We start from the raw sequence: 27,611 nt of genomic DNA on the forward strand, positions 1-27,611 counted from the left end.
TGGTGTAGTGAGAGGGCCACGACAAACAAAGACCAGAGCACTCCCGAATTAGAATCATGTTACACGTTCTTCCAGTGGGAAGCCTATTCCACTAACACATGCTCAACCCAATGCCACGTTCCCCACAGCGTCTGGCAACATGGCACCCACACACTGTCCTTCCGGCAGGGATTTAGTCTGAGCTTCCAGTGAGACCCTCAACATTCCTGCTGTGTGCCAGGACTGGGGCCAGAGCTGCATGTGCTAGAGATGATTGGGATGAGGGGCTGGGAGATTTCTTTGCACCTGGCACAGTTCACCCCCTCTCCCTCACACACTAAGCCCTCCCAGCCAGCCATGACTCTGGGAGAGGCATCTCAAGGGCCATTCTTACTTTTTGCCTTTACTGGGCATCAAAATATTTCCACAGAGAGGGAAGCTGTGTCCCCCAAGCCCCTCATGTGGTACCCAGCCCAAGCCCTGCCTGATGGACGAACACAACCAAACAACAGTTTAGTTCCTGAAGCAATATTTTTATGCCAACTGAAAGGTGCTTCGTATCTTTCCTCTGGCCTTTTGCTAAGCTGCTGCTGGGCTTCTTTGTCTAACGGCACCCACTGTGCTACTGCCCAGGCAAGGCCAAACGCATCCCTGGGACAACTCCACTGCAACCTCTAGAGATAGCTCTGGCCCCCAGTGTGCAAAGGGAACCCTGAGCAGCAGATGACAATGCAGCCACGAGGGAAGAGGTTGGCCAAGGGGTCAGTAGCAGCTAACTAAATTCAAATCCAGAGCCAGGAAATGAGGGCAAGGGGCCAGGTGTGTTGGCAAGTCTTGACCAGGCCAGCTCTGCTGTCTGGCTCACAAAAGCAGCAAACCTGCAGTTTTCGGCGGTTTCAGTCCCTTGCATCCCATGGGCTTGAAGCCGCTGAATGCCCAGTCAATCATGGGCTTTAGCTGCTCTTCCAGAGACTCTCCAGCGGTGCCTGGGAACGTTTTCCCTGCCCGGCTCCTTGCAACCTGCCGGAAAGAGGGGAGAAGTTACTACGTTCTACACAGCTGGATGACAAGTCAAAGCGTCTTATAATGACATCCCAGTGACGGTCTCCTTGGAAACAACCACTCAAAGAGAGAAGGCCAGGGTCATGGGGGATCCCTGTCTTCTAGTCTGGCTGAAATGTGGAACCCAGGCGACACAGCTGGCCTGACTTCTCTTGCTTGGATGCAGCCTCCTATGCCAGCTCTCCCCGCAAACTTATGTGCACACTGGCTCATTCATACCAGCACCTGCAGCAACAGCTGCTCCCAGGGTGGGGGACGCACAGGCCTTTCCTGAGGGCAGCGCTCACACAAATTCCAGCAGTGGGTGTGCCAGCTCCGGACGGCTCTCTTGGGGAAGAGCACACCTGCAACCAGCCATGTCTGCGAGCCCCAAACCAGGCAGGAGCAGGAGGAATCAGCCCACGGCCACTGGCCCAAATTCCAAAGGCAGCAGAGTCCCTGCAGGTTTGCAGAGAGTAACCAAGAGTGGAATGTGTCCCACTGTGCATACCAGATATTAGCTTCATGAGGCATTTAGCCCCAGTGCCAATAACAAGGCCTGCTGTTCATCAATCATCAGCCTGGATCAACTGCTCCCAGGACAACATCTGCGAGCGACTGGGGAGCTGCTGCCGGAGAAGCAAAGATCCTGACACAGAGCCAGACTCAGCAAGACCAGTGTGACTCTGGAGGAGCCAGCAGTTACTCCGATTCCCTGCAGCATAAATGTGAGCAGAGTCTGGCCCCAAGTCTGCACCTCGGCATGGTGCCAGGAGAGCAGTGAGAGCATCACTGAGCCCACCCTGAACAGCTGGGAAGAATCACTGACACTTTGCAGCATTAGCCCCTTTCATCCCCGGACCTCAACGTGCCCCCCTCCCCCACACACCCCTTAACTAACACTTCGATGCCAGGAAGTCTCCTAACCTCCCTGTGCACAGCGGTGAAGGGACTTGCCCAAGCTTACGCAGTGAGCGAGAGTGACAGAGCAGGGAATGGAAGCCAAGAGTCCTGACTCCATTACCTGCTCTACCCAGAAGAGGGTGGCAGGGCTGTTTTCCGGGGTGAAGGAGCCTAGTTTCCTGGCCCAGGCACTTTCGCCCCCCTTAGTTTCTTCAGTATTAATGTTGAGCAGCCCAGCTGCACCACCTGCCTCAGTCAGTCACTCTGGGCAACACGAAGTGTACGCCTCACGTGGCAGATCACTAGTTACAGCTTCAGTGTGGGTGGGATATGGCAGGTTCTGACTTCCCTTCCTACGTCCCCCGTGCTCCCCACGCAGGCTGGAGCCCTGAGAAATGCTCTGCCACCCTGTGTTGCCAAGAGATTCCCGCTGAGTGAGCAATCTTGCAACAAAACCCAGCCCTGCTCTTCAGTTACCTCTAGGGCATGGTGTACGGCTCGTCGATAGGAGATCAGCTTATTAAACGTGGAGTGGTTGAAATGCTGCCTAAAAGCCATCAGACCCACCAGCTTGTCTGCTGAAACCTAGCAGAAGAGTGATTAATACTTAATAACAGATATTATGATTATTAATAAAATACAAATAATAAGAAGTACCAGGCACTTATCTAGCTCCTTCCATGTAAGGACCTCAAAGAGCTTTATAAACATTAAGTCTTGCAACATCCCCATGAAACTGAGTTGCATTATCTCCTCCCCCCCCCAAGGGAAATAAGAGACTTGCTCAAGGCTAAACAGCGAGTTAATGGCAGAGCCAGGAATAGAGCACGGGTGTTTCGGCTCCAGTCCCTTGCCTCAGGCACACTACAGCACGTCTATAGTTACAATATTTAGTCCTGCAGAGAAGGAACTTGTAACGAACAGAAAGGCAATTAGCAGCGTTTGTGAATGGTGCTTGAATAGCCAGGCACAGAGTCAGGTTGTCATTTACTCTCAAAACATCCAGTCACACAAGGTACCTACGTGACACGGTTTGTTTCCCCCAAGAAAGCTCTGCTCAGATCCAGCATCTAGCTCCCAGTGATTTCACCCACCACGCACTGTCCCTGGAGAGTGGGAGGCAGGGCTCACATTGCTCTCCAGTGACACCAACATGCACAGAATTGTTAATGGGCATCTGGAGGGAGACTCTCTGCTGGAAGGAGGGTCTGTGCCATGGGGAGAGTGGGTGAGTGTAAGAGTGTAAGAAAGAACATAGGAATCAATGGCTAACACCTGAGGCTCCAAGGTGCTCTCAGAGGATCTCGCCAGGCTAAAAAGACCCTGAAGCCCACGTTTTCAACCAGCCTCCACAGCATCACCACAACATTCACTGGGGCATCCATTCCGCCCGTGCAGAATGGGCGACTTCCCATGCAAATGGCCATCTGCACATTCCCCTGCCCATTCTGCATGGGTCGGAGGCGAGAAAGCTGCACCTGTGCAGCTAAGGACCAGCCCCTGTGGCAGAGTGTTTTTCATAGAATCATTTCTTATCTGAATAACCTGAGACGTCCGACACTAAAATCTAGTCCCTCATTCACAAGCTGTCCCTCCTGTTGTTGTAGGCTTGCTCCGGTCCCCGCTGGCGCTTCTGCTGCAGATGGGATTAGTTCCTCTTTTTGTTCATTATCAGAATCTTTGTTTTTGAGAATGAAACCATGCTAAGAAATCCAATCCAGGCTTTGCAAATAGGGGCAAGGCATCAAGATCCTGGAGGGATCACAACAACGAGACTTGGGCACCCTCTACTGGCCATCTGGCTGCCTCTGCAGCGGCACAGGACACAGTAACCCAAGTTTCAAAGCAATCTGCAAGACAAGAGTCCCCAGCCTGACCTCGACTGCTAGAGGGGGCAGTGAGCATCTGCAGCCCCTGTGCTTTCAACGTACCTCAGAGAACTTCCCGTCCCCAAACCATTGCACCCAGCGCATTCCAGAGATTGCCTGACGTTTGGACGTGACTCTGTAAGAGACGATGATTGCAGGCCACCAGGAGAAGCCCTTGATCTTCCCCCACACGAGCTCCCCAATTCCAAAATCTTTCCCATCCTGAAAAAGACCAGGGCAATGCAAATCAGCAGCAGCAAACACCAGCACGAGGAGCCCACAGAAAAGCCAACAAGCGCCCTCAAGTGATTGTGAAATTGCTTCGTGTACACATTGCAGCTGGTCATTGTTTGCATCTCTCTCACCTTTACACAATTCACATGAGTCCAGCTACTCATGTGTGTAAGCATTTACAGGATTGGGCCCTGAAAGCTAGCTCCTACTCCCTCCCGGATGAATGCCAAAGCTGCCCTTGACATTAATGAGACCAGGTTCAGGCCCTAAGTCACCAGGGAACAGGGAATTTTGGTTCCAAGCAACTGTCTGTAGAAAGTATTGTAAGATTTTCAGAAGAATGAGGGAAAGCTTTTTCTGTTGGCAACTTCACACCCAACTAGGCCTCCTGGGCACTAACATACAGTGCATGCCTCCTCCTGCACTCACCCAACCAGCATACCCCCTCCTGCTTGTGTCCTGGCTTGCACTATGCAAAAAAACTCAGAGCAGCCTCTTCTCTGCATTCATACAAGCCAGTCTCAGAAGTGCCTGGTTTCACTGATGCAGAGACATACGGGTTTACCACCTTCACTCTGTTGGCCACATCCTCAGCTGGTGGAAACTGGTGAGGTGAGTGAGCTCCACCCATTTCACCAGCAAAGGCCTTTTTCCCTCCACAGATTCCCTCAGAGCTATGAATTATGCTGTATTATTGAGCATGCTGCAATTCTCAAAAAGGGCTGTATTTCTGGAGTTCAATGTACCTGCCCTAGTCATCCACATCATACAGAAATGGAAAACTTATTTTATGTACGTTTAGATGAGATATAATATGGAGCACTCGAGTGGTGCCACAAGCTTGTAGGCAAGGTGAAACACTGCTACCCAAAATGAGGCAGTGACGTTTTTTGCATAGTTCCAGGAACACTGCAACATGACGACGACAGCTTTTACTGTTTATGTTAATTTCAGCACCTTAGTGTGGTATTTCAGGGCCAAAGCTACCAAACAACAATATAGTAAAAGATTTTTATTGGGTTTGCATGTGCAAGTTTTTTTTTCCCCTCAGAAATGATGCTGATTAGCATGTGGCAAAAATGGCAAATACCATTTTGCAATATACCTTACATGAACTGTTTTCACATTACGTACTCTTAGTTTGCCAAAGTATTTCACAAGTGATTAGAATAGGTTTTTTATATTTTCAAACGCAACTTGCTGAGCAGATCAGTCTCACACTGCAGGTTGTGCACCAGTAGCAAGAGAGTGCAGCCCCCCAGTTTGTACTGCACAGTGGGGAGATACAGATGTGTGTGAATTCCTGATGTAATGCTTCTCCACTTGCACATACATCACACCCAGTCTGCCTGGTAGAAGGTTTTAATGTGTCACTGCCTGTGCATGCTGTAAATTTCTAGAAACTAGCTTTTTAATTCAGTGGCACTTACGCCCAGGTCAGTGGAGAGATGAGAAGCTAGTTTCATACTGGGCTTCAAAGTGTTCACTAAACAAAAATAGCAATTTGGATACTAACATACAGATCCAGTTTAGTACCAGTCAGTGTACTTGTGCAAAATGAAAAACGTGGGAATGGTGGTGGGAACGCTCACACTACACACTGAGAACTTTACCTTTGTGGGGAGTTGCAGTATATGAAGATATGGAGGACACAAGTCCTTTTACACTTACATCAAAGAGAAAAAAACTCCCCGCAAACTCTGAAAAATGTTTTATCTGTCAAGAAAATCAAAAGAAAGCAAAAAACTGTCCAAAGTCACCAGTGCTGGGTAGAACTTGGTGATGGTGGCAGCAGAAGGCAGGAGTGGTGAGTTGTATCAGCGGCTCCTGGGGGAGTTTTCTAGTTTAGGTGATGTGCCACCAATGCTCAATCACAAGTATTGCTTTCAGAAGTACCCAAGCAAATCAAATAAGGTGCATGTCAGAGATGTGTCAAACCCAGGGAAGAAAACAGACTCTGAATCTGATCACCTGCTTCTATAGCCATCAGAGCAAGCATGTCCTCCTGCAACTGGTCCTGCTGCCTTGCTTGCGTGAGAAAAAAAACACACAGGACACGCCATAAAACAGGAACATTTGAGGGAGCAACTAATCTAAGGGAGGCAGCAGTCCAAGTGGAGATGACATGTTGCGCAGAGTATCTGTAAAAAGCTGAGCTGCTAAGGATGCTGTTTATCACTTGCCCTACCCAAAACCATCTAATAACACTACAGTCACCTTACAACACTGCATTGTATCACCTAGCTGGAGACAAAACAACATCTCCTGTCCAAGCTGCTACAAAGATATAAAGCCCTGCTTCCCTTGGATGTAGAAACAGCAAGCTATTCCAGTAGCAATTTACAGGCAAGATTAGAAAAAACACTGGGGTTCTGTAATTCCACTCCACGCACAGCATGGACAAGGCAGGTCTACCATTGTTCTATGCAGCGCAATAACATTAGCTGATGCTGTCCAAGCTGCCAATCATCTGAAGCAAGATCTTAAGTTCTTCCAGTGAGTGAGCCTGATGAACTGCTTTCAAATGATCAAGTGGTGCCTTATAATACCACTTCAACCCTCAAGTCTGAAAGAGCCAGAATGAAAGCCTCAGAATATTATCCAGGTGATAGTAGAGGCCAGGTACTTTTGTGTCCCAACTGGTGCATGAGTTTGGTCTTTCTTTCATAGATAAGCTGGCACAGAACTCAGCCAGCAATGAGTACCATCCTTCTGAAGACACACAGAGAAAGTGCCTTAAATATTGTGCATTCTGCAATCCATAGTTTTAACACCACTGCACATAAGCCTTGCTGCACAGCTACACCGTGAGTTTGGGTCTCACAGACTTGCACCTTCAGAGACTCTGCATCCATTATGACAAGCTGAGGCGGTGCATCACTAGTGCTGCAAAAACAGAAGCAGAAAGACTCCCGGGAGGTATATTCATTCCAAATGGAATTGCACCACTTCATGCTGGTGGAAAACTCATCCGTGAAGGAGATGATAATACAGACATCACACAGAGAGTGTTGATGGTGTGACAGAGTGCTGGGAACCAATGGCTGGGCCAGCACTCTGATCACTTAAACCTCACATTAACTGGGGAGAAAGGCATGCAGGCTAGTGAAAGCAGAACCAAGAAGGTTCTCTGGATGGAGAGATCTCTTGGCTCTGGTTTCTTTCCAGTTGCTATTGGTTGTTACACACTGTTCTTTGCATGCCAGTGGTTCAGCCTCCACTGGACTGTCACAATTTGTGGTGTCACTTCTGTGCAGCTGGAGTTTGGAATCCGTGAACCCAATTCACACTTGCGGGACAGCATGACTTTGGGGTACACGTGCCTCTAAGAGCCTGATCCTGCATGGTGCCTACTTAGCCCTTACAGGAGCACAGGGCACTCAAAGCTCTTTGTAGGGGGCACTGCATCCTACATGCATGGATTGCATCTGAGAAAAGACCCAGCGAGCAGGCCCCATCCCTCCCTCTCAGTTCTGTGTCAGGAAAGGCCCATAATTACTGGCCAGTATAGTTCACAATCCACTGCATTGCTCACCTTGGCCAGGACACAGGGCATGCCCCGGGGGACCCCACACAGCAGAGTCTCTTAGTCAGGGCGCTAGAGGGAACCACCAGATCTGCCCCTGTCCAGCAGCACAGGAAAGAATCCCTTTCCTACCCTTCACAGCAAGGCCTGTCTTCTCTAACACAGGAGGCACTACAGGGAGGGAGAGTGATTCCTGGCCAACAGGCCCTCCCGCCCCATTCCTGACCAGGGGCAAGAGAAAGGAAAAGGTCTGAGGGGAAAAAAGGAGAAGAAACTTGGGCAACCAAGAATAACCCTGAGGGGGGCCCCCAAATCCTGGTCCTGCACGGAATACAAAGCAAACAAGCCAAATCCAAACTAAGGCCTTTCTTTCAATAATCTAATTGGTAGGGTGGGGGAGGCATCATCATCCCACGTGCAAATCCTCAGGCTAAGTTTTGTGTGCATTAGGTGCCTAATTATGTAGCAAAATGCAATTGCACAATTCCAGCAAGCCTCTGTCTGTGCCTGGCACTGGGACGCTGTCACAGAGTCACCGGGTGATGCTTTGGAATTACTCCATACAAAGCCAGTCAGGACTCTGGGGCAGCCTCCTCTCTCTGAGCAGACTGTTGCCAGGGCAGGAATCTTAAACATCTTCGACCTCCCTGGGTCTGACCTCAGAGCATTCGGCACCCCCTTCCACACCGTGCGCTTCCCACAGCAAGTCCGCCCAGGCAGGGCTACTGGGGCAGCCAAAGGGCCCTGGCACCCCAACTCCGCAGTCAGACGTCATCTCAGCCAGCCAGTAAAAAGAAGGTTTATTATTTGACAGGAACACAGCACAGGACAGAACTTGTTAGCACAGAAATCAGTGACTTTCAGCCAAGTCCATCTTGGGGAGTCCTGGGACAGAAGCCCTGGACTCCCACTCTTCCAGTCCTCACAAGCAGACTGCCAGCTTCCAGTGACCCAACCTCCATTGCTCCTCCTTCTCTTTGTCTCCCCTCCCAGGCAAAAAGTCACCTGGTTGCATCCCCCTCCTGGGTCTCAGGTTACAAAGAGCACTGGCCATAGCCTACCTGCAGGCAGCTGGAGCAGCCTCACCTGTCCCAGAGGTCTCAGCCAAAGTCACACACCCCTATCCTCACCACTGAGGTACTGGTGCAGCATACAGGGAAACTGAGGCACACACAATAGTCATACAAAAAAGTAAGACTCACATAGGCTCACAAAAAACATAAGGGAAAATCCCCACTTGGTTACAGATGCACTCACCCAAGGGAACAACCAATTTGTCCTCTTTGGTACCTCCTGCTAGAAACATCAGTGTGTGCAACAGCAGGCTCTGCCAGGGGCACAGCTCTCAGCCTGGGCCATGGCGCACCGGGGACTCTTTTGGAACATCTAATCCTCCGCTCCACCCTGTGCCCTCAGGGCTTCTGCTGGGGGAAAGCAGCTGTACTGCGCTAACCAGAGCATCCCCTGGGCATCCTGGCTCGGTTCCCTCCCTGGCCAGCACCGCACACTGAGAGCAGCAGACCCCATGGTGGAGCAGGGCTTGCATGTCGCCTTGTGCTGACTCATCCCACCTGCTGCCACCAGCACCTAAACAGAGCCCTGTGTCTCCTGCCCGCCTGGCTGGAAGAGGAACCTTGAGCAGTGACATGTGCAAGGGTAGAGGAGTCAAAGGCAAACAGCAGGCAGGAAGAGAGGTTGCCATGAAACTCCAAATCACGTGCCAGGTGGGTGTGAGACTGCAAAAACCCAGGAGACACCTGCTTCATCTGGGGAGTCTATCCTAGCTCTGGGTACTGTCTTGCTGTCCCAAGATCTCAGTGAGGACGCGATACTGTTCCTGGGTGCAGAGACAATGATTTGCCTGGAACAGCCACAGCTCAGGGATCACTGGGCTCCCCTACCTGGTATTCCACCACTTCCCCTGCAACTCTGCTCTCCTGCTCCCCAGCAACAAGGTGGGGGGATCCATTCTGGTCCTCCAGGCTGCTCCTGGCAGACATGGTGCTGCTGCTCTGGGAGGACTCCTTGGAATCCTCCTCAGTGAGGTCGATCAGGGGCGCCTGGACAGACATGGCCATCCTCCTCTTGGAGCACTGGGGAGAAGGAATAGGGCATGAGTAGCCAGCACAGGGAGGCAGGAAGGGAAACAGAGGGGCAAGGAGGAGAGAGAGAACAAGAGCCTGAAGGGCCAGGAAGGCAGCACAGACCCATCCTGCGTCATATCATCCCCGCAAACTGCATCCCCCAAACACGCTAAAAGACCATGTTTCCAGGCTGAGAATCAGAGAGCCAGACTCATGCCAGCCTCCTCCTCTAGAGCCCTGGACAGGTGCAAGCAGAAAGCTCTGGTCTTGAAGCCACGCTACACACCACGTGGGCTTCAGTTCTGCCCTCGCCAATTCACGCTCTCCCTGTGTGTTGTCCCCGGTCCCACGCACAGCCCTACCCGAATGGGAGCCAGGGACTCCCTGTCACGCTCCAGGTCATTCCCTGCTTTAAGTTTTGTCTCCTGGAGATTCACTCCTGCCTGGAATATCCTGCGAGCTGGAGGCTTCTGCCTCAGGCTGCTCTCCCAGCCGGCAGCACCGCGCAGTCGCACCTGGAACCCAGAGAGAACAGGTCTTGGTTACACCCTTCATGCTCTTTTCCCTGCATAGAGTCAACAAAGAAAATACATTTAATTTGTACTGATGCTTTCCCACAATGCACAGCAAGGGCCATGCTGTGATCACGGGCCAGTTTCATTCTCCTTGCAGGGCCAACAGCAATTGGAAATTGAATTGTGAGGGACAGTCGCATGGGCTACGAAAGGTGTATGGCCCAGCGGGCAGGGCATTAGCTTCCAGGCAGGAGACCTGGGTTCTCATCCTAGCTCTAGCACAAACCTGCTGGCTGATGTGGGGTGAATCCCTGCATCTCTCTGGACTTGTTGAGGTAAAACAAGAGCTCTGCAGGCCAGACACTACCTCTCACTGTGCAACTGTACAGTGCAAAATGCGGCCTTGATCTTGACTAGAGCCAACAGGTGCTACAATAACAATGTGTATTGTCATGTGGTATCTCAGCATCTCATTGAATGGGCCTGGTGCCTCTAAACTACTTGATATCCCACCCACGAGAAACCCAATATTCTCTCCTTGGAGCAGTTACCTTGCCCCAGGAAAGCCCAGCCCAGATCCTACAAGGGATCTGTATTTAGAGGGACAACTTTTGTTTTCGGTCATTGTGTTTCACTGACACTGTCTCCTCTTAAAACCACCACTTCTTGGCAGAGAGGTAACTAAAAAACATGTTTAAAAGGCAATAAAAAGGACCTGAGATTTGGCAGCTCTTTGGAATGCTATGGACTCTGGAGCACAGCATCTGTAGCTGGGCTGTACGTGGGGGAGAAGGTTCTGTCTCTGCAGTCCCTTCCTAGGGCCCCAGCCCTCATGTAAGTGTGTACACACACACACACTCTGCAGAGCTTTCCTCCCATGGCAGCTTTTCCCCCTGTGGTTTGTAGATCTATGTTCAATGAAACATTCTAAAGCAGGCGGGTTTCCTGCATCTGGGGTAACAGAACTTTAAAATAAAACAAGTCTTCAAACCAGCCTAGGGGAGAACAGGCCCTTCAAGCAAACAGAGTTTTAACTCCTGGGTGTATTTCAGGGTTTCTGCCATTGGAAGGTCTGTACTCACAGGCAGATCTCTAGCTTTGGGGTTTCCAAGTCAACACAATAAAGTTACATTGGAGGCCAGAAAGACCTCTGAATTCATGATCATTTTACACATGGAAGTGAAAGGCAAAAGTAACGAGCCCCAGTTGCAGCAAGGTCCCAGCTCGTGTCTGGGGGAGGCAAAGGTTTGCGAGCTGATTCCAGTTCCACTCTCAGCAAGGCTTTGACCTTATCTACAGCACCTTCCACACAAGGGTCTCAAAGCACGTGAGGAGCATCAGTGAAAGAGCCCTCCCAGCTCCTGTGCAAGCAGGTACTTCCCCCACATTTTAAAGACAGGGAATCTAAGGCGGAGAGCGGGGAAGGGACTTGCTCAAGGTCTCACCATCCATGGCGGAGCTGGGACTAGAGCTCCGATCTCGCGCTTGGATCACAAGACCATGTACCCTTGTAAAGGAATATAAGGCTTGCCCCCTCCTCTACTGCACTCCAATCCCCCCAGGCGCTCTGTGGGGCGAGAGGGGAGGGAATTAGTGACTGTCTGTCTCCTTGTTGACATGCTTTTTGTTCTGTAAACAGGAGATAACCCAGCTATAACTGAATGCTGTTTGGTTTTTTGGTTTTCTTTTTGATTAAACTGCTCCTTGGAATTTCTCTGGTTCGAGAAAGAAGCTAGAGCAGTTTGGCTCCCGATCTGCTGACAGAGACTGTAACAAGGGCCAGATTGGATCAAATGCACGGTCCAGATTGACTATATCTAGGAAGCTGCCAGTCTTGTCACAGGGCCAATCAGCAGCAGCTCCAGGCACCAGCGCTCCAAGCACGTGACCGGAGCGGCAAGCCGCGGGGGGCACCCTGCCGGTCCCTGCAAGGGCGGCAGTCAGGCAGCGTTCGGCAGTGTGCCTGTGGGAGGTCCACCACTTCCGTGGATTCGGCGGCAATTCAGCAGCAGGTATGTTAAAGACGCAGGACTGGCAGAACTCCCGCAGGCACGCCACCGAATCCACGGGACTGAGGACCTCCCGCAGGCGTGCCACCGAAGGCTGCCTGACTGCCGTGCTTGGGGTGGCAAAAAAGGTAGAGCCACCCCTGGGGCCAATTTCCGCAGCACTTCCTCAGGCCACGGGTGTAAAGAACAAATGAGGAGCACAGAATTTGGCCCACACAATTATTAGCAGCACTTCACAAACGAGCTGTGCACCTGTTTAACCGAATGGGCTATTAAACCACCATGCAGACATGTGAAGTGTTTCTCAAATGTGGCCACCAACAATTTTTTTGCTGCCAAAAAGCCTCCAAAGTGTGGGCAGAGATTGGAGGGAGGGGCAAAGCAGCACACGGCTGTTGCTCCTGAATAGCTGTTACTAAGGGCAGCGAGGTACACTGCCTTGGTGCTTGCCCTGGGGCCACCACAGGGATCGGTGCCCTGCACTGTGCAGCCTCCTAGGGGGTTCCAGGCAGTGCCTCTGAAGACGTGGGGATGGTGTACAGGGCGCCAGAGGCACTTGTCAATGGAGGTGGCCGCAGGGTTCAGTTGTCAGGGTACTCCCCATGCAGCTCTCCCACTCCCACACAGGGAGCCAGGGACTTTACAAGCAGCTGGTGAGTTCCCAAACCACTTTCGCTGGGGCATCTCTTGCTGCCAGGCCGCAGGAAGCAGGGGACCGACAGATGGGTTTGTCAGAGAGGCCAGCAGCAAGAGTTGGTGGCCGCACTCTGAGGCCACCAAAAAATTTGTTGTGACAATTAACAGGATACCATACAATACAGACCAGAAGAACTAGAACTGCAGACCAGAGCACGATGTTCTGTGGAAGGAAAAAACTGACCTCTGGAGCCTCCCTGAGCTTCACGGGCCAAGATAGGTCTTGCTTGGAGAGGTCTTCCTTGCCAATCTTCTTGCTCCTAGTGGACACTAATCGTAGGTCCACAGCATCTACAGGAAACAGTCCAAAACAATGCTGCTGTGAGTCAGTTGTTGCTGGAATGGGACCGACTTACCCCAGCATGGAATTTGGTATAAATCAGCAAGTCCTATTTGGAGAAGGGTGAGATCTCACCCATGTCCCACCCTAGGGAAGAAATCTCGCCCAACTCTGAAGATTTTGACATTCTCAGACCTCACTTCTGCAGGATTGCAAACCCCAAGCATTCAAACAAGTCAGCTGGAATCGTGAGATTGCCTTAAAAATTGTAAAGGGTTTTTATCTTTTAAATGATAGATGTTAGGCCTTTAGGGTGCAATAACGGTAACAGCCAGCTCAGATAGAGCTTTTCAGCAGCAGATCTCAAAGAGCTTTACAAAAGACATCCGTATCATTATTCCCATTTTATACATGAGGAAATTAAGGCACAGAAGGTGATTCCCCCCAGGTGATCGGCAAAGCCAGGAATGAAACCCTGGTCTTTTGAGTCCCAATTCAGTGCTCAACCCCCTAAGCCGCTCTGCTGCCTCCTCTTTGTATTTTCAAGCCTTTCTCCACCACCCCATAGGCTAGAAGTTTCCTCCTTTCTCTTTTTAATTAAAGCTGGCAGTCTGACCTAATCACATGACTCCAAGAGCTGGGGCACTATTACGAGACTCTTGACAGAATCGCAAGAGTTGGCAACACTCCTTTTGTGCATATTTATTTGTCCTCTGTGTTGCTTGTCTGGCTCAGGGTGGCACAGTCAACTGACTCAGGGAGGCAGAGCAGAGCTTGTCACATGATTCAGGATGGCACAGCCTGTCACGTAGCTCCAGGGAATTTGCAATAGGAGCATGTGTTGCCGTTATTAGTTATGATGTCTCTGCAGTATAAGTCTACAGCTCAGAAGATGCCAGTGGTTTATCATTAACTTGTGCGGCATCAGTGAAATACATCAAGCACACCCAACACTAGCGTGCAAATCTGAGCTATTGCTCATTGCCCACCTTGGACCCAGTCCTGCTCCCTCTCAAGCCAATGGCAAAACTGCCTTTGTCTTCAAGGAGAGCAGGATCCAGCCTTCCATAGATGAGAACTTTCAGAGTCGCAGACGTGTTAATCTGTGGGTACGTCTACACTACGGAATTATTCCGATTTTACATAAACCGGTTTTGTAAAACAGATTGTATAAAGTCGAGTGCACGTGGCCACACTAAGCACAATAATTCGGTGTTGTGCGTCCATGGTCTGAGGCTAGCGTCAATTTCTGGAGCATTGCACTGTGGGTAGCTATTCCATAGCTATCCCATAGTTCCTGCAGTCTCCCCTGCCCATTGGAATTCTGGGTTGAAATCCCAGTGCCTGATGGGGCAAAAATCATTGTTCCAGGTGGTTCTGGGTAAAGGTTGTCACTCATTCCTTCTTCCGGGAAAGCAACGGCAGACAATCATTTCGCGCCCTTTTTCCCTGGATTGCCCTGGCAGACGCCATAGCATGGCAACCATGGAGCCTGTTTTGCCTTTTGTCACTGTCACCGTATGTGTACTAGATGCCCCTGACAGAGGCGGTACTGCAGCGCTACACACCACCATTCATTTGCCTTTGCATGACAGCAGAGATGGTTATCAGTCGTTCTGTACTGTCTGCTGCGCCATTGTAAATTGGCAACGAGATGATGATTATCTGTCCTTCTGTACCGTCTGCTGCTGTCATGGGTGCCCCTGGCTGAGGTCGGCCGGGGGCGCAAAGACAAAAATGGGAATGACTCCCTGAGACAATCTCTCCTTTATAGTATCTAAAAATAGAGTCAGTCCTGCCTAGAATATAGGGCAAGTGTACTAGAGAACCAGTGTATCAGAGAGCACAGCCGCTCTGTGTCAGATCCCGCAGAAATGATGAGCTGCATGCCATTCTAGGGGGTATCCCTGCAACAACCCCACTCGTTGCTTCCTCCTCCCAAACCTTCCTGGGCTACCGTGGCAGTGTCCCCCCATTTGTGTGTGAAGTAATAAAGAATGCAGGAATAAAAAACACTGACTTGTTACTGAGATAAATGAGAGGAGGCAGCCTCTAGCTACTATGATAGTCAGGCAGGACATTAAGCAGTGTGGGGGAGAGGGCCCAGCATCCGCTGCTGATGAAGTCCAGGCACTACAGAATCTTTTCTTTACATGAAAGGAGGGACTGATGGAGCTCAGCCCCAGTTGCTATGAAGACGGTTACCAGCGTTCTGTATCATCTAACTGGGAATGACCAGGAATCATTCTATTTTTACCCAGGCGCCCTGGCCGGCCTCACTTGAGGCCAGCCAGGAGCATCACGGGCTCATGATCAGGATGTCTATCAGTCCTACTGCAGTGTACCGTCTGCCACTGGGGAGGGGAGAGAGAGGATGCTACTGTTTACTGTTGCAGCACCTGTCTACCAGCATGCAGTTACACAGGGTGACATATAAAAAAGTCAAGAAACGATTTTCCACCCTTTTCATATCACAGAGGGGGAGGGGTGGTAAATTGACAAGATAGACCCTGACACCAAACCGGACAATGGTTTGACCCTAAGGCATATGGGAGCTCAGCCAAGAATGCAAATACTTTGGAGACTGGGGGACTGTGGGACAGCTGGAGTCCTCGGTACCCCTCCTCCCTCCATGAGCGTCATTTGATTCTTGGCTTTCCGTTACACATGTCATGCACACTGTGCTTGTGAACTCTGTATATCATAGCTGCAGATTTTTTCAAATGTATTTGGATTTCGTCTTCTGTACGGAGCTCTGATAGAACATTTGTCTCCCCATACAGTGATCAGATCCAGTATCTCCCATACGGCCCATGCTGAGCTCTTTTTGGATTTGGACTGCATCACCAGCTCCCCAACAGGACAAACAGGAAATGAAATTCAAAAGTTCGCGAGGCTTTTCCTGTCTACCTGGCCACTGCATCGGAGTTCAGATTGCTGTCCAGAGCAGTCACAGTGGAGCACTGTGGGATACCGCCTGGAGGCCAATACCATCGATTCGCGGCCATACTAACCCTAATCCGATATGGTAATACCGATTTTAGCGCTACTCCTCTCGTTGGGGAGGAGTACAGAAACAGATTTAAAGACCTCTTTATATCAATATAAAGGGCCTCGTTGTGTGGACGGGTACAGCGTTAAATCGGTTTAACGCTGCTAAACTTGGTTTAAACGCGTAGTGTAGACCAGGCCTGTATCTGCTAAAAGAACGATGAGTTCTTGTGGCACCTTAGAGCAGGGTCGGCAACCTTTCAGAAGTGCGGTGCTGAGTCTTCATTTATTCACTCTTATTTAAGGTTTCACGTGCTGGTCATACATTTTAACCTGTTTAGAAGGTCTCTTTCTATAAGTCTATAATATATAACTAAACTATTGCTGTACGTAAAGTAAATAAGTTTTTAAAAATGTTTAAGAAGCTTCATTTAAAATTAAAGTAAAATGCAGAGTCCTCCAGACCAGTGGCCAGGACCCGGGCAGTGTGTGTGCCACTGAAAATCAGCTCACGTGCCGCCTTCAGCACACGAGCCATAGGTTGCCTACCCCTGCCTTAGAGACTAACAAATTTATTTGGGCATAAGCTTTTGTGGGCTAAAACCCACTTTATCAGATGCATGCAGTGGAAAATACAGTAGGAAGATAGATAGATACATACATACATACACACACGCACAAAAAGGATGTGAAACAATGGGTGTTACTATACTATATCAGTTAAGGTGAGCTATTACCAGCAGGAGAGGAAAAAAACTTTTTGTAGTGGTAATGAAAACGGCCCATCTCCAGCAGTTGACAAGAAGGTGTGAGGAAGAGCAGGGGGGAAAAATAAACATTGTATCTTTATTTGACAAATCATTGAACAAAATCTCCAAACTGCTGAGAAACACTTCTTTTATATATTCCCCATCTGTAAAACAGCTTTCCGTTTTTTGCAACGCACTGTGCAATCTTGTAACTTCCTTCTGCAGTTTGATTTTTACTTACACTTAAGCTTTTAAAAACACTGCTTTGCTTCTCATAGGCTGCTACTGCCTTTTTGATCAATTCAGTCTTGTCTCTTTCGTCAAGAAAGGTTTTCTCATGCTTCATTTCAAAATGTCGAACTCTTGACGTGCGACAAACAACACTTTCATAACAGAAAGCCCAAATAGCCCAGTCCTTCTTTTCAATAAATCCAAATGTGTCTGTCCAAAAAGGCTGAAATGATCGGACATCTAGCTTCGCTTTCTTAGGAGCTGCCATTTTGTCAAATGTTCCCTTCAACTCTCAGTGGGGAAAAAAATGGCGAAAGAAGGCAGGCACAAGGTCAAACGCAGCGTGGTTTGATATAAGCAATTTTAAGATGAGGGTGCTAAGCTGCACCCCCTCTTGCCTCGTGTGCAATCCTCACTGTCCCAGGCTGGGGACAGTGGGCCACAGCGGGGAGGCTGCAGAGCACTGATCCAAGGCCAGGAGCAGAGCCCAAAGGTGGCGCACAAGCCGATTTTTGAATGCCCACAGTGTTGGGCTGAACGGCTCAGCCTGTCCCTGCTCTGGGATTTCGGCTGCTGGCTCCTGCTAGCCAGGGTTTCAGCCCACTGTCAACCTGGGGTTCCTTCACCCAGGCCAGCAGCGGGCACTGAGTGGGACCAGTGGTGGGACCCCGGCTGGCAGGAGCCTGCGGCCAAAACCCCAGAGCAGCAGTGGGCTGAGCCATTCAGCCCACCGCTGCAAGCCATCAAAAATCGGATCGGATGCCACCTTTGGCATGCATGCCATTGGTTGCCAGACCCCAGTGTATGGTAATACCCATTGTTTCATGTTCTGTGTGTGTATATATATCTTTCTACTGTATTTTCCACTGCATGCATCCAATGAATGCCCACGAAAGCTTACGCTCAGATGAATTTGTAAATCTCTAAGGAGCCACAAGAACTCCTGTTCTTTTTATAGACGAGAGCCACATTAGAGAAGCCCAATCTATACAAGCACCCAATGCAGCGATCTTCACTGCACCCCGCACCGCCCCCAGGAAGTCAACTGTGGAAAGCCAGAGCCGAGCCCATGCTGCGAGTGCAGTAAGAGACTGACCTTGTGTATTGGGCCTTCCATTTGCTTCCAGAGCTGGGGGAGAAGCTTCATCTTCAGCAGGGTCACTGCAGCCTCCATTGACAAAGACTAGCTCTGCCCTGCAGTCTGTCTCCCCATTGCCATGGCACTTGTCTCTTTTCATGCTGGCCTGCGGAAATGATTTGAGGTACAACAGGAGAGAAATTTAGCCACCCACTACATACAGCCAAGTAAAGTCTGAGAAAGACAAACTGGGCTGCGTAACCTACTAAATGCAGCCACAACTGAACATCCGCTTAGCGGCTTTCTTCAGGCCTGGTCCAATGCCCCTGGACATTAATGGAAAGATTCCACCGACTGGAATGAATGCTGCATCAGTCCCTTTCTGTCGTCCGTCCAGCTCTGATTCTCCTCAGTGTTGTTGCTCTTTACACCATTCTGGACGGGACCTGGTAATGGTCTGATCAGCACTTCGCAGCATTAGTCCTAAAGTCAGGCCAGTTTCACGCAGGTGCAACACCAGTGACTTCAATGGAGCTGCTCCCAATTTATACTGGTGTACGTGAGAGGAGAATGACCAGATCTAACAGACTGGACATCCTTAATCTAGAGCTGAGTTTCTTGTTCTGGATTTCAAGCTGTTGTCCCCAATCACATTGGAGGAATGAGATGTTTCCAAAAAGCCTAAACTACCAGAGAAAACCAAGTCCTCATATTGCCATGACATTGCCTCAGGCCTCTGCCTCTTCCAATCCAGTCACACCATCTTTCAACTCTATCCCCTACTGTTTGGCCTCACCCAGGCTAGTGCCATTCTCCTGCATTGTTTTTACAGTTGTCCACACGTGACAGAGAAAGATGTGACCAGAGAAGCTAGGCAGGGAGGCAGTGGAAGTGTTGTCTCTCTTAGTGCTGACATTCAAGGACCCCCTTATACTCCCTTCTCCCTCAGCACACTGGTTTGTGAGTTCCACTTTCCAGAAGAGATTCAGGAGCCAGGGACAAAGTCTGCTCCTTGTGACACTGGTGCTAGCCCCCTGAAGTTGCAGAGAGCTCAAAGGGGGAGGAACTGAGAGCATGCGTCCCTCCCAGGAACCTGGGGGCCAAAAGGTCGCAAGCTACTTGGGAGCAGGAACTCAGCAGCCATGCTTGTTTAATTACACAGAATGGCTTCAAGTGAAGTAGGGGCATAATCTTGATAGAATCAGAGAAATTATTAATTAAAAATGTTTTCTCTTCAGCCAAACCACATAAACCATTTAACCAAGTCCAGAGCCATTGGCCCACCTAATGAATTGTTTATAGGAGGATAAAACCATTTCAGAACTGGCAGTAAGATGGATTCACCTCTGCAATGCTACTGCTCAGTTGTGAAGACTGGCCGAGCGAGGGCCCAATCCTGCTCCAATTGAAGTCAATGGCAACTGCCATTCACTGCAGCGGAAGTAGGACCTGACCCATTCTGGATGAACACAGCACATCAGATCTAGTGGTGAGACATGTGTCTTATTAGAATTTCCTCCTCTTTGGTCTAACTTCCCCTCATCCAGCTAGATTCAGCACAAGCTTCCCCTTTTCCTAATCAGCAAAGATTCACTGAGAACGACACAGCTACTGTGGGTCTAAAGGACACGAGGCTGCAGTTTTGGGCCTGATCCTGCTCCCATACGTGAAATAACTATTGGCTTATTGGGCCAAGCGCTACAATATTCATAATTATCAAGAGCTCCCAGCCCTTCTCCCATTGAATCCAATCCGAGCAGTGCCCTTCCAAAGTGTTTTGCAGATTTCAGTAACTAATAACAACAACAAATTGATAAAATAGAAAAAGGACTGAAAACATCTTCATTACAGACATAGCCAGTGAATTCACTGCGATTGCAGCAGCATCACTGACAGCCCAATTGGACCTGTCACCCATTTAGAGATCATCAAACATTTATAACTTTAGATAAGTTGGTGGTTTAAGTACGGGAGAGTCTGTCACCCACAAAATTAAATTCTCCACACCCCACCAGAAATGTCATGATGAACAGGGTCTCAAAGCCCTGTACAGGGTGCAGGCAACAGTGTTATCACTGAAGTGATTTTTCAAATCACAACTGGTTCTAAAAGTCTTCATTTTTGCCTAAAAACAGAATCCTCCATTTCCCTACAGCTCCCCACTAGGGGTCATGCTTTTTCCCTGGGGCACACACGTCTGGGAACAAAGAGGGGCCAACAACGAGTTCTGCGGAGAGCCCCAAATCTCTGCTTGGGGCTTGATCCCATTCCACTGATGCAGAAGCAGGAGAACGGCTGCTTAGAGTGTTTTCCTGACAGCACAGCCAGAGTCACAGCAACACACCAATGCACAAAATGGGGTCTGCTCTGCTTATCACGTCTTGTGTCAGCCAGAATTTCATCATTGTCACAAACATACATCCTTAATGTCACCCTGGGGCCTCCTTAGCTGTGGGTTGTCAGCTGGGACGCACAGCCTTGAGCCAAAGAACAAAGACAGAGCGGGCTGGGTTTTTTCCCTTCCTCCCTCTCTCTCTCTCTCTCTCTCTCTCATTCAGACAAGGGTTTTTTTCCCCCTCTCCCATCTCTCCTAAACCTGTCCAGCAGTTCCCATGCAATGAGGGGCACCTCACCTAAGCCCATGTGTCTCTTGCTCTCCCAGATGTGTCCTTCCTTGGTCCCATTTTAGGAAATGGAAGCTCCCAGAGGATGTCAGAAGCACTCTGGACCATAGGGCTGCAGTCCAGTAGCTTCCCCTGGACCAAGGAAGGAAGCCATCTCACTGATGTGTAGCGAGAGTCACGATATGGCATGAATGTTGTCCACAACTTTTCCAAGTGTAAACCCATGTTTTTCCTGGGACATTTATAACTCAGCACGAAGTACCTGCTGTTCCCACTGGCTCAGAAAACTGGGGCCCATATTCACCCAAATTCCCATTGATGTCACTGGTATCTTACCTGACTCAGGACCCAGTGAAACCTTCCCTGGGAGCAGAGAGGTCACTGATGTCCTCTCCAGGCAGTTCAGCATCCAGTATAAGAGCCTGAGTGAGAGAATTCTATCTTTTCTTTCTCTCTCTCAATTTGGACACAGATGCCTCTGTGATCTGTGCGTTATAGGCAGTACAGAAACAACTGAAGTTTCTGTTGTCAGCTCTTCTTTCACCTCATCTGACAAGAAAAAGGAGCCGTCTGGACTGAACTTTTAGAGAAGACATTTTGGCCTTTAGTCCATTATGCTCTGGACACAAATCGTTAGTCAGGCGTCCGTCCCACACCTTCCAAAAGCAAAGTCCCCACAAAGTGTACATTCAGATCCTTTCCCCAGAGCACAACAACAGTCTCTAGGCACAGGGACAGAAGAAAGAGAGAGTCTCAAGCTAAGTAAACCCCTACAGCTGTTTGTAGAAATCCCACTGATCCAGCACATCTGCTCTCAGACCCAAATGAATAATTACTGGGAGCTGCCCAGACTCGCTGGACTCCCCTCAGCTACTCATAGACCTGAAAGGCTTGCTGAAGCAGCTCAGGGGGAGCAGCATTTCCTCCCCAGAGATACCTCACATGGAAGCTGGGAGTAACAGATGCACACACCTCACAAACAAAGGCAGCAAAGGTCACAGTTTCTCTCTCTAGGGACTCCACTGTCTCTCAACAGATTTCAGGTTACTACTGAATATTAGGAGTTTATTACCAGAGACAGGACAGACCCTGAACCCTGGATCAAAACATCTTGAAACCCACCCCAACGTCCACATCCAAATTTTGCAAACTACCTCGATCTTTGTAATAGGGCTGCACTACAATCCTGGCTTTGAACAGCCCTGAACTCAGGGCTTAGTACACAAGCGTTCGAAGTCTGTAGTGGGCAATAAGGGCTTACTCCTGCTTCCACTCCAGCCCCCACTGCTATGGAGGACATTTTTACCTTCCTAGCATGCATGAGCTATCCCAAGGGAGAACACAGTGAAGACCAGGCACTTACTTGAGTTTAACCAAAACACTGAAGCTCAGCCCCAGGCGGGTACAAGGGGCTGGCCTCGGTGTGCAGCAAAACGAAATAAAGCGCCTCGTCTCCACTGTGTTTTCACCTCCGGCTAGCTCATGTGTGATAGCCACCCCAAGGGAAAAAACACAAGCTTTTTCAGCCATGAAGGCAGGCCCTGAGCATTACAATGCAGCAATCTACAGCAACAGCCCAAATCACTGAAGAGCTGAATCCTGTAATCCTTAGTCAGACACAGGTATGTTCTGGGATGAGGCTGTACAATGCCTTACTATTTTTAAGAGGGCTGTGGCTTCTTGTGAGCATCTCTGCCAGGCTCCACCAGCAACACAGCTCTCTAGAGGGGGCTAATACACCAAGGCTACTTTGGCCCACATGACTTTCGGAAAGGCCTCTCCTTCGCGTTGAACCCCAGAGCTAAGGAGTTCTGATGTTTCACTGGGGGTCTTTCAGAATTGCATTGAAAAGAATTGTGTGTTGTTTGAAAGTGAACATTCTCCTACAGAGCTGGTATCCCATCCATCACAACTGTACCAGAAAGTGAAACAGGCCAGAACACACCACATGGGCTTCAGAGCTGAATTTTCAAAAAACAGCCTGTATGCTGGCCTGCAAAATATATACAGGTATGGACCAGATGGCTATCATCACAGGTGTTGTCCTTATCATCACAGGTATTATCCATTAACACACCACCCCAGTGCCCTGCTCCCTGCACTTAGCTCCCACTGAACACAAAGCTCCAGTGAATATAGGAGACAGAGCTTTTTTCAGGGGCCAGCCCCAGACTGCATACAAACTCCCCCAGGAGTGAAGAACCAACCCAAACCTCCCCACCTTCTGCTCCAAATGCAAGGCACATTTCTTTGACCTGCATTCTCTAGTGTACATAGACAGCAGTGTGTGTATATATAGATTATATATAAAAATAAAAACAAATTAAAACATCCAAAACTAAACACCCCACTGCACACACTTCTTCCCCTGGGGAGAGGAGGAAAGAACAAACATGTGATAGTTAGTCACCGTTGCTTAATGCATGAGTGGGAAGACACTCATGTACTGTGGTGATGAGCACAATGTAAGAACTCATATAGAGCAGAATAGAATGGTTCCAGGTCTTGGTCCCGATATTCAAACCCTCCATGAGACTGGGCCCAGCTACTGCTGGGATGCTTCTGCATCTGGAACCACGACCTCTCCCTCAAAAGTTACATCCACTGAGACAATGAAACTGTTGAGATCAGATCCAGATCCCAGCTTTGCAGCCCAGGCCATTTCAGGTTTGCCATGCTGGATAAAGATCACACACTACTATCCATTGCTCACAGTGCAACACAGATGCACCCTGTCCTGAAGAGCTTCCCACCTACATCCAAGACAATGAAAGCAGAGCCAGCCTTGCCTTCGAAACCCTGACAAGCTTCCCCCAGACCCCAGGCCTTTCTGCCCTTTGGAACCGGCTTGTCCCTCTAGGCCCCATCAGTCACTGCTGACTACTGCAGTTTCAATGACCTGGCTCCCACTCTCCCTGAAAATGCAGTTGGGCTAGTTTCAGTTTTAATTCCAGAGGAAACAGAGTTACCCTCATAGGTACGTTTCCTCTGTAGGTGCAGAGATTACAATGGAAACAGTCTGGCTTTGCCTGTAGATACCTCTGTGTGCATGTCAAAAGGCCACAGGGAAGCGTTTTACATGATGGCTGGGATGTCAGCCATGACCCGAATTCTATTTGAATCACAAAAACAAGGAATAGCTGAAACCAATGGCTGATCCACCACTCTGGGCCATCACCTCCCAAATGGCCTTTCATTCTCCCTAAAACAGAGCATTTCCCTCTAATCCTGAAAAGTAAAGAGGTACTTGGGATGTGCAGTTTAATAAGAAAAAGGAACTTCTTGACTTGCAGATGTGCTCCTTAAAAAGGCCAGTCCCTTCCCTGCCCCACTCACTACCTGTTTCTACACTCTGCCCCTGCTGCCAGTTTCCCCCTCCCTCCTCCCAGTCACAGGCTTGGAGACTTCCCCAATTTTACCACTATCTTTGGTTTGGGTTTTTTTGTTATTTCATCCTCTACCGTCCCTACTCCCACCCCCACCACAGTGTTCACCTCAACCTGCTATCACATTTTAAAACTACAGCTGCCTTGTCCACACTAGGATTTCACTAATATATTAGTAACCATGTGTTAGCTAAAAAGTGGTGAAACAATACCTCATTGCCTAGGGAAAACAAGGCCTAGGCATTTGCTCTGAAGCAGCTACACACATGGCTGGTCACTATTCTACTTTATTCTATTCTATATAGGTTCTTATCCCATGCTCAGTACCCCAGTATCTGAGCATCTTCCAGTAATGCATTAAGCATCTGTGACTAAATCTATCACATTATTTATTCTCTCTGACTTCTCTAACCAGGGAAAATCCCCAATGCAGAGAAGAGATTAATTACTCCCAGGTGTGGACTGAAGCACAAAGTGGCAGGGAGTTGCACTGGCTACGTAGAAAAAGTTTGTCAGTTTCCACAGCTGTCAGCTGGGCACCTTTCACCAGCCCTAAACACATACAAGCAACAGCACAAAGAGAAATAAAGCAACAAAGACTCACTCTTTCCATCCTTCCCTTCCACGCCTGTTCCCCACTCCGTTCAGACTTCAATGCTAGAACAATAACCACAGCAATAAACAAGCCAGTCATTTAGGAAGATATGGAGTAACTGGGTGTACTGCAGAGAAGCAAGTAAGTGCATCCCCTACAGCTGGACCCAGGGGAACCTTCGCTTCTTTTCTGCCTCCTACTGTGTTTCCATGGATCATTTTCTCTAATACACATTTACCAACCACAGAGATCCTAACTTTCAGCTCTTCCCCATGGCTATCCATCCAGCTGCCTTTCCCATCCACCTGGGACTAGTACAAGCTCCAGAGCTGCTTCAGAATTTATTTGCTTCTCAGACACCACCCAACACCAAAAGAGTTTCTTCTCATTGGCCTTTGGCAGGATGAGGCAGAATAAACTGCAGTTTCTTTAACTGTGTCACTACCTGAAGGCTCTGTGTCTGGAACCTGCAGTGCAATGTCTCAACACTGAAGAAATCCCTCTCCCCTTCCTTCCCCAGGCCAGGGGTAACCTGATGCCCTAGTAACCATTTAAAAAAAAAAATGTTATTTCCAGACAACCTGTCAAAAAACTAGGAATGTATCCAAAGGTAGTTGAGCATGCAAACGTCATAACTCAGGTCCCAGTGGGGAACCACTGCAGCTGACATTATTTATGCATGTGTATTACAGCAGCACCTGAGGTCTAAACTGAGATCAGGGCCCCATTGTGCACGGTGCTGTACACACTCGTGGAGACACTTCCCTGCCCTACAGAGGCTACAATCTACACAGACATGACAAACAAAGGAATGATTGCTATCCCCATTTTACAGCTAGGAAACTGAGGTCCAGAGAGATTAAGTGATTTACCCAAGGTGGCTTTCTGTCTCCCCTCCCCCAAACCAGAACCAGCCCACAAGCAGCCAGAGAACTCCTCTGCCATGGGCACTGCACTGTGCCATCACAGGCAGCCCTTCACTGCCCACACCAGCCATTGGAGGCAGGAAGTCTAGGGCAGAGACTTGAACACAGAGCTCCTATTGCTGTACCGCCGGGACCATCCTTCATCTCTTCCCAGAAATAAGTATGAACTTCCAAGACAGGACAATAAATACACTGAAAGGCAGCCAAGCTGTCTGACCCATTCCTAAAGCCTACAGCTAAAAGGACCCCCAACACTCTACATTTGTGGCACACCATTCTGCACACATAATTATTTGCATATGCAACAATCTGAAAAGGAGGCCAAACTGAGATTCCTTTAAAAATAAGGCCCTTTATGCCTAAATTCAGGAAACACTTAATATAATGTTGCTTACAAGTGAGAGCAGCACATTGGGTTTTCTCTGTCTGTGGCACTGATTCACTGGGTTTCCTTAGGCAAATCATTTAATCTCCCTGAGCCAAATTCATAGTGTCATTGTGTTCCAGCTAATCCCCATCCCTCTGCCAATTTCCCACTCAGAACAGGAGGGAAAATCCCAACTAACAGTCTGGCTGAAACAAACAGTACTAATGTATGGGAGAGGGATGGTTCCCAACTCTAACCAGTGACCTAAATAATCATTAAATTTACCTACTGTGTGCTCATGGGCTTTCTAAACCCACAGCTGCGGACGTATGAACATTCTTACGATAATCCCCCAAGGCATGTATGTCCCTCTTTGACATGTTACTCATGCACCACTTGAAGCTCTTTCTGGAGCAGTTACATTCTTATTCATCGATTCTAGGGCCAGAAGGGGCCATTGTGATCATCCAGCGAGTCTGACCTCCTGCAGAACACAGGCCAGGAACTTCCCCAAAATCATTCCCACTGCAGAGCTTTTAGATCTTGATTTTAAAATGGTCAGCGATGGAGCATCCACCAGGATTATTATTAGTGAACATAAATAAATCCTCTGCTGAGACTCCATCGCTGTTCCCTTTGCAAGGGTCCCAACAGCAACACCTCCCCACCCCCAACTACCAGCCCCGATCTCCAATCATCCATCACCCCCAACCCATCTCCCAATACCAGCCACAAGCCCCTAATGAGATCAGCCACATGACCCCAAAGAACAGGCACCAGCCCCAAATCAAAACAGCCTCAACCTGCCGCCCAGCGCTGTCACCGAAACACCCTCCCCTCCCCCGTCCCGACCCTAGACAAAGCCCGGCAGGCGCCCGACGGAGGCTGCCAGCGTCTTTGCTGCAGATGTTGGACCAGCGGCGGCTGGATCCTGAGTCCGATCTGAAGCCTGCCCCCAGCGGTCTGGTGCCCAGCTCGGCTCCTTCCTTCTCTGCCCCTCGCTCGCCACCCCCAGCCCGGCTCTACCCCCCAGCGGTCCCGTGTCCGGCTCTGCCCCCCCGGCTCCCTCCAGCCTGGCTCTACCCCCCAGCGGTCCCGTGCCCGGCTCTGCTCCCCCTCCTTCCCAGTCCGGCTTTACCCCCCAGCGGTCCCGTGCCCAGCTCTCCCCGTCCCCCCTTCCCTAGTCGGCTCCCCCCAGCCACCCCCAGCCCGGCTCTACCCCCAGCGGTCCCTGCCCGGCTCTGCCCCCCCCGGCTCCTTCTCCCCGAGCCGTCCCTGCCAACCTCTGCCCCCGCTTCCCAGCCCGGCTCCCCGCTCCCCCCAGCCCCGTGCCGGGCTCTACCCCCCGAGCACGGCTCCCGCCCCGACTCCAGCTCACTCACATGGATGCAGAAAGTTTCGCTCCTGGATACAAAGTTGCAGCGATTGTTGCAGCAGCCCGGCCGGCCGGCTCCTCCCCCGGCTCGGCCCCCCTCCCCCGGCGCCGCTGGGGGGCTGCGGCCCCGACTCACCTTTCCGCCCCGGCGGGC

The 27,611-nt window shown here is 49.8% G+C and overlaps 1 protein-coding gene across 4 annotated transcripts in view; it reads right to left on the minus strand.

Moving 5' to 3' along the window:
• Positions 1–19,589, minus strand: part of DNMT3B (DNA methyltransferase 3 beta) — a 40,636-nt gene extending 21,047 nt beyond the window's left edge. For 3 of the 4 annotated variants that reach the window (XM_075072153.1, XM_075072152.1, XM_075072155.1), the window contains exons 1-8: positions 19,529–19,589; positions 18,203–18,350; positions 13,040–13,146; positions 9,998–10,150; positions 9,453–9,644; positions 3,855–4,013; positions 2,401–2,508; positions 858–999 (exon numbers count right to left, since the gene is read on the minus strand). In XM_075072153.1, the coding sequence (XP_074928254.1) occupies positions 858–999; positions 2,401–2,508; positions 3,855–4,013; positions 9,453–9,644; positions 9,998–10,150; positions 13,040–13,146; positions 18,203–18,344 (1,003 nt within the window). In that variant the 5' untranslated portion in view covers positions 18,345–18,350; positions 19,529–19,589. The remainder of the gene's footprint in view (positions 1–857; positions 1,000–2,400; positions 2,509–3,854; positions 4,014–9,452; positions 9,645–9,997; positions 10,151–13,039; positions 13,147–18,202; positions 18,351–19,528) is intronic. The other variant, XM_075072154.1, reaches the window with a different exon arrangement.
• Between the last annotated feature and the right edge of the window lie 8,022 nt (positions 19,590–27,611).

This window comes from Chelonoidis abingdonii, chromosome 14, assembly GCF_003597395.2.
Source record: "Chelonoidis abingdonii isolate Lonesome George chromosome 14, CheloAbing_2.0, whole genome shotgun sequence".
NCBI classification, from domain to species: domain Eukaryota; kingdom Metazoa; phylum Chordata; order Testudines; family Testudinidae; genus Chelonoidis; species Chelonoidis abingdonii.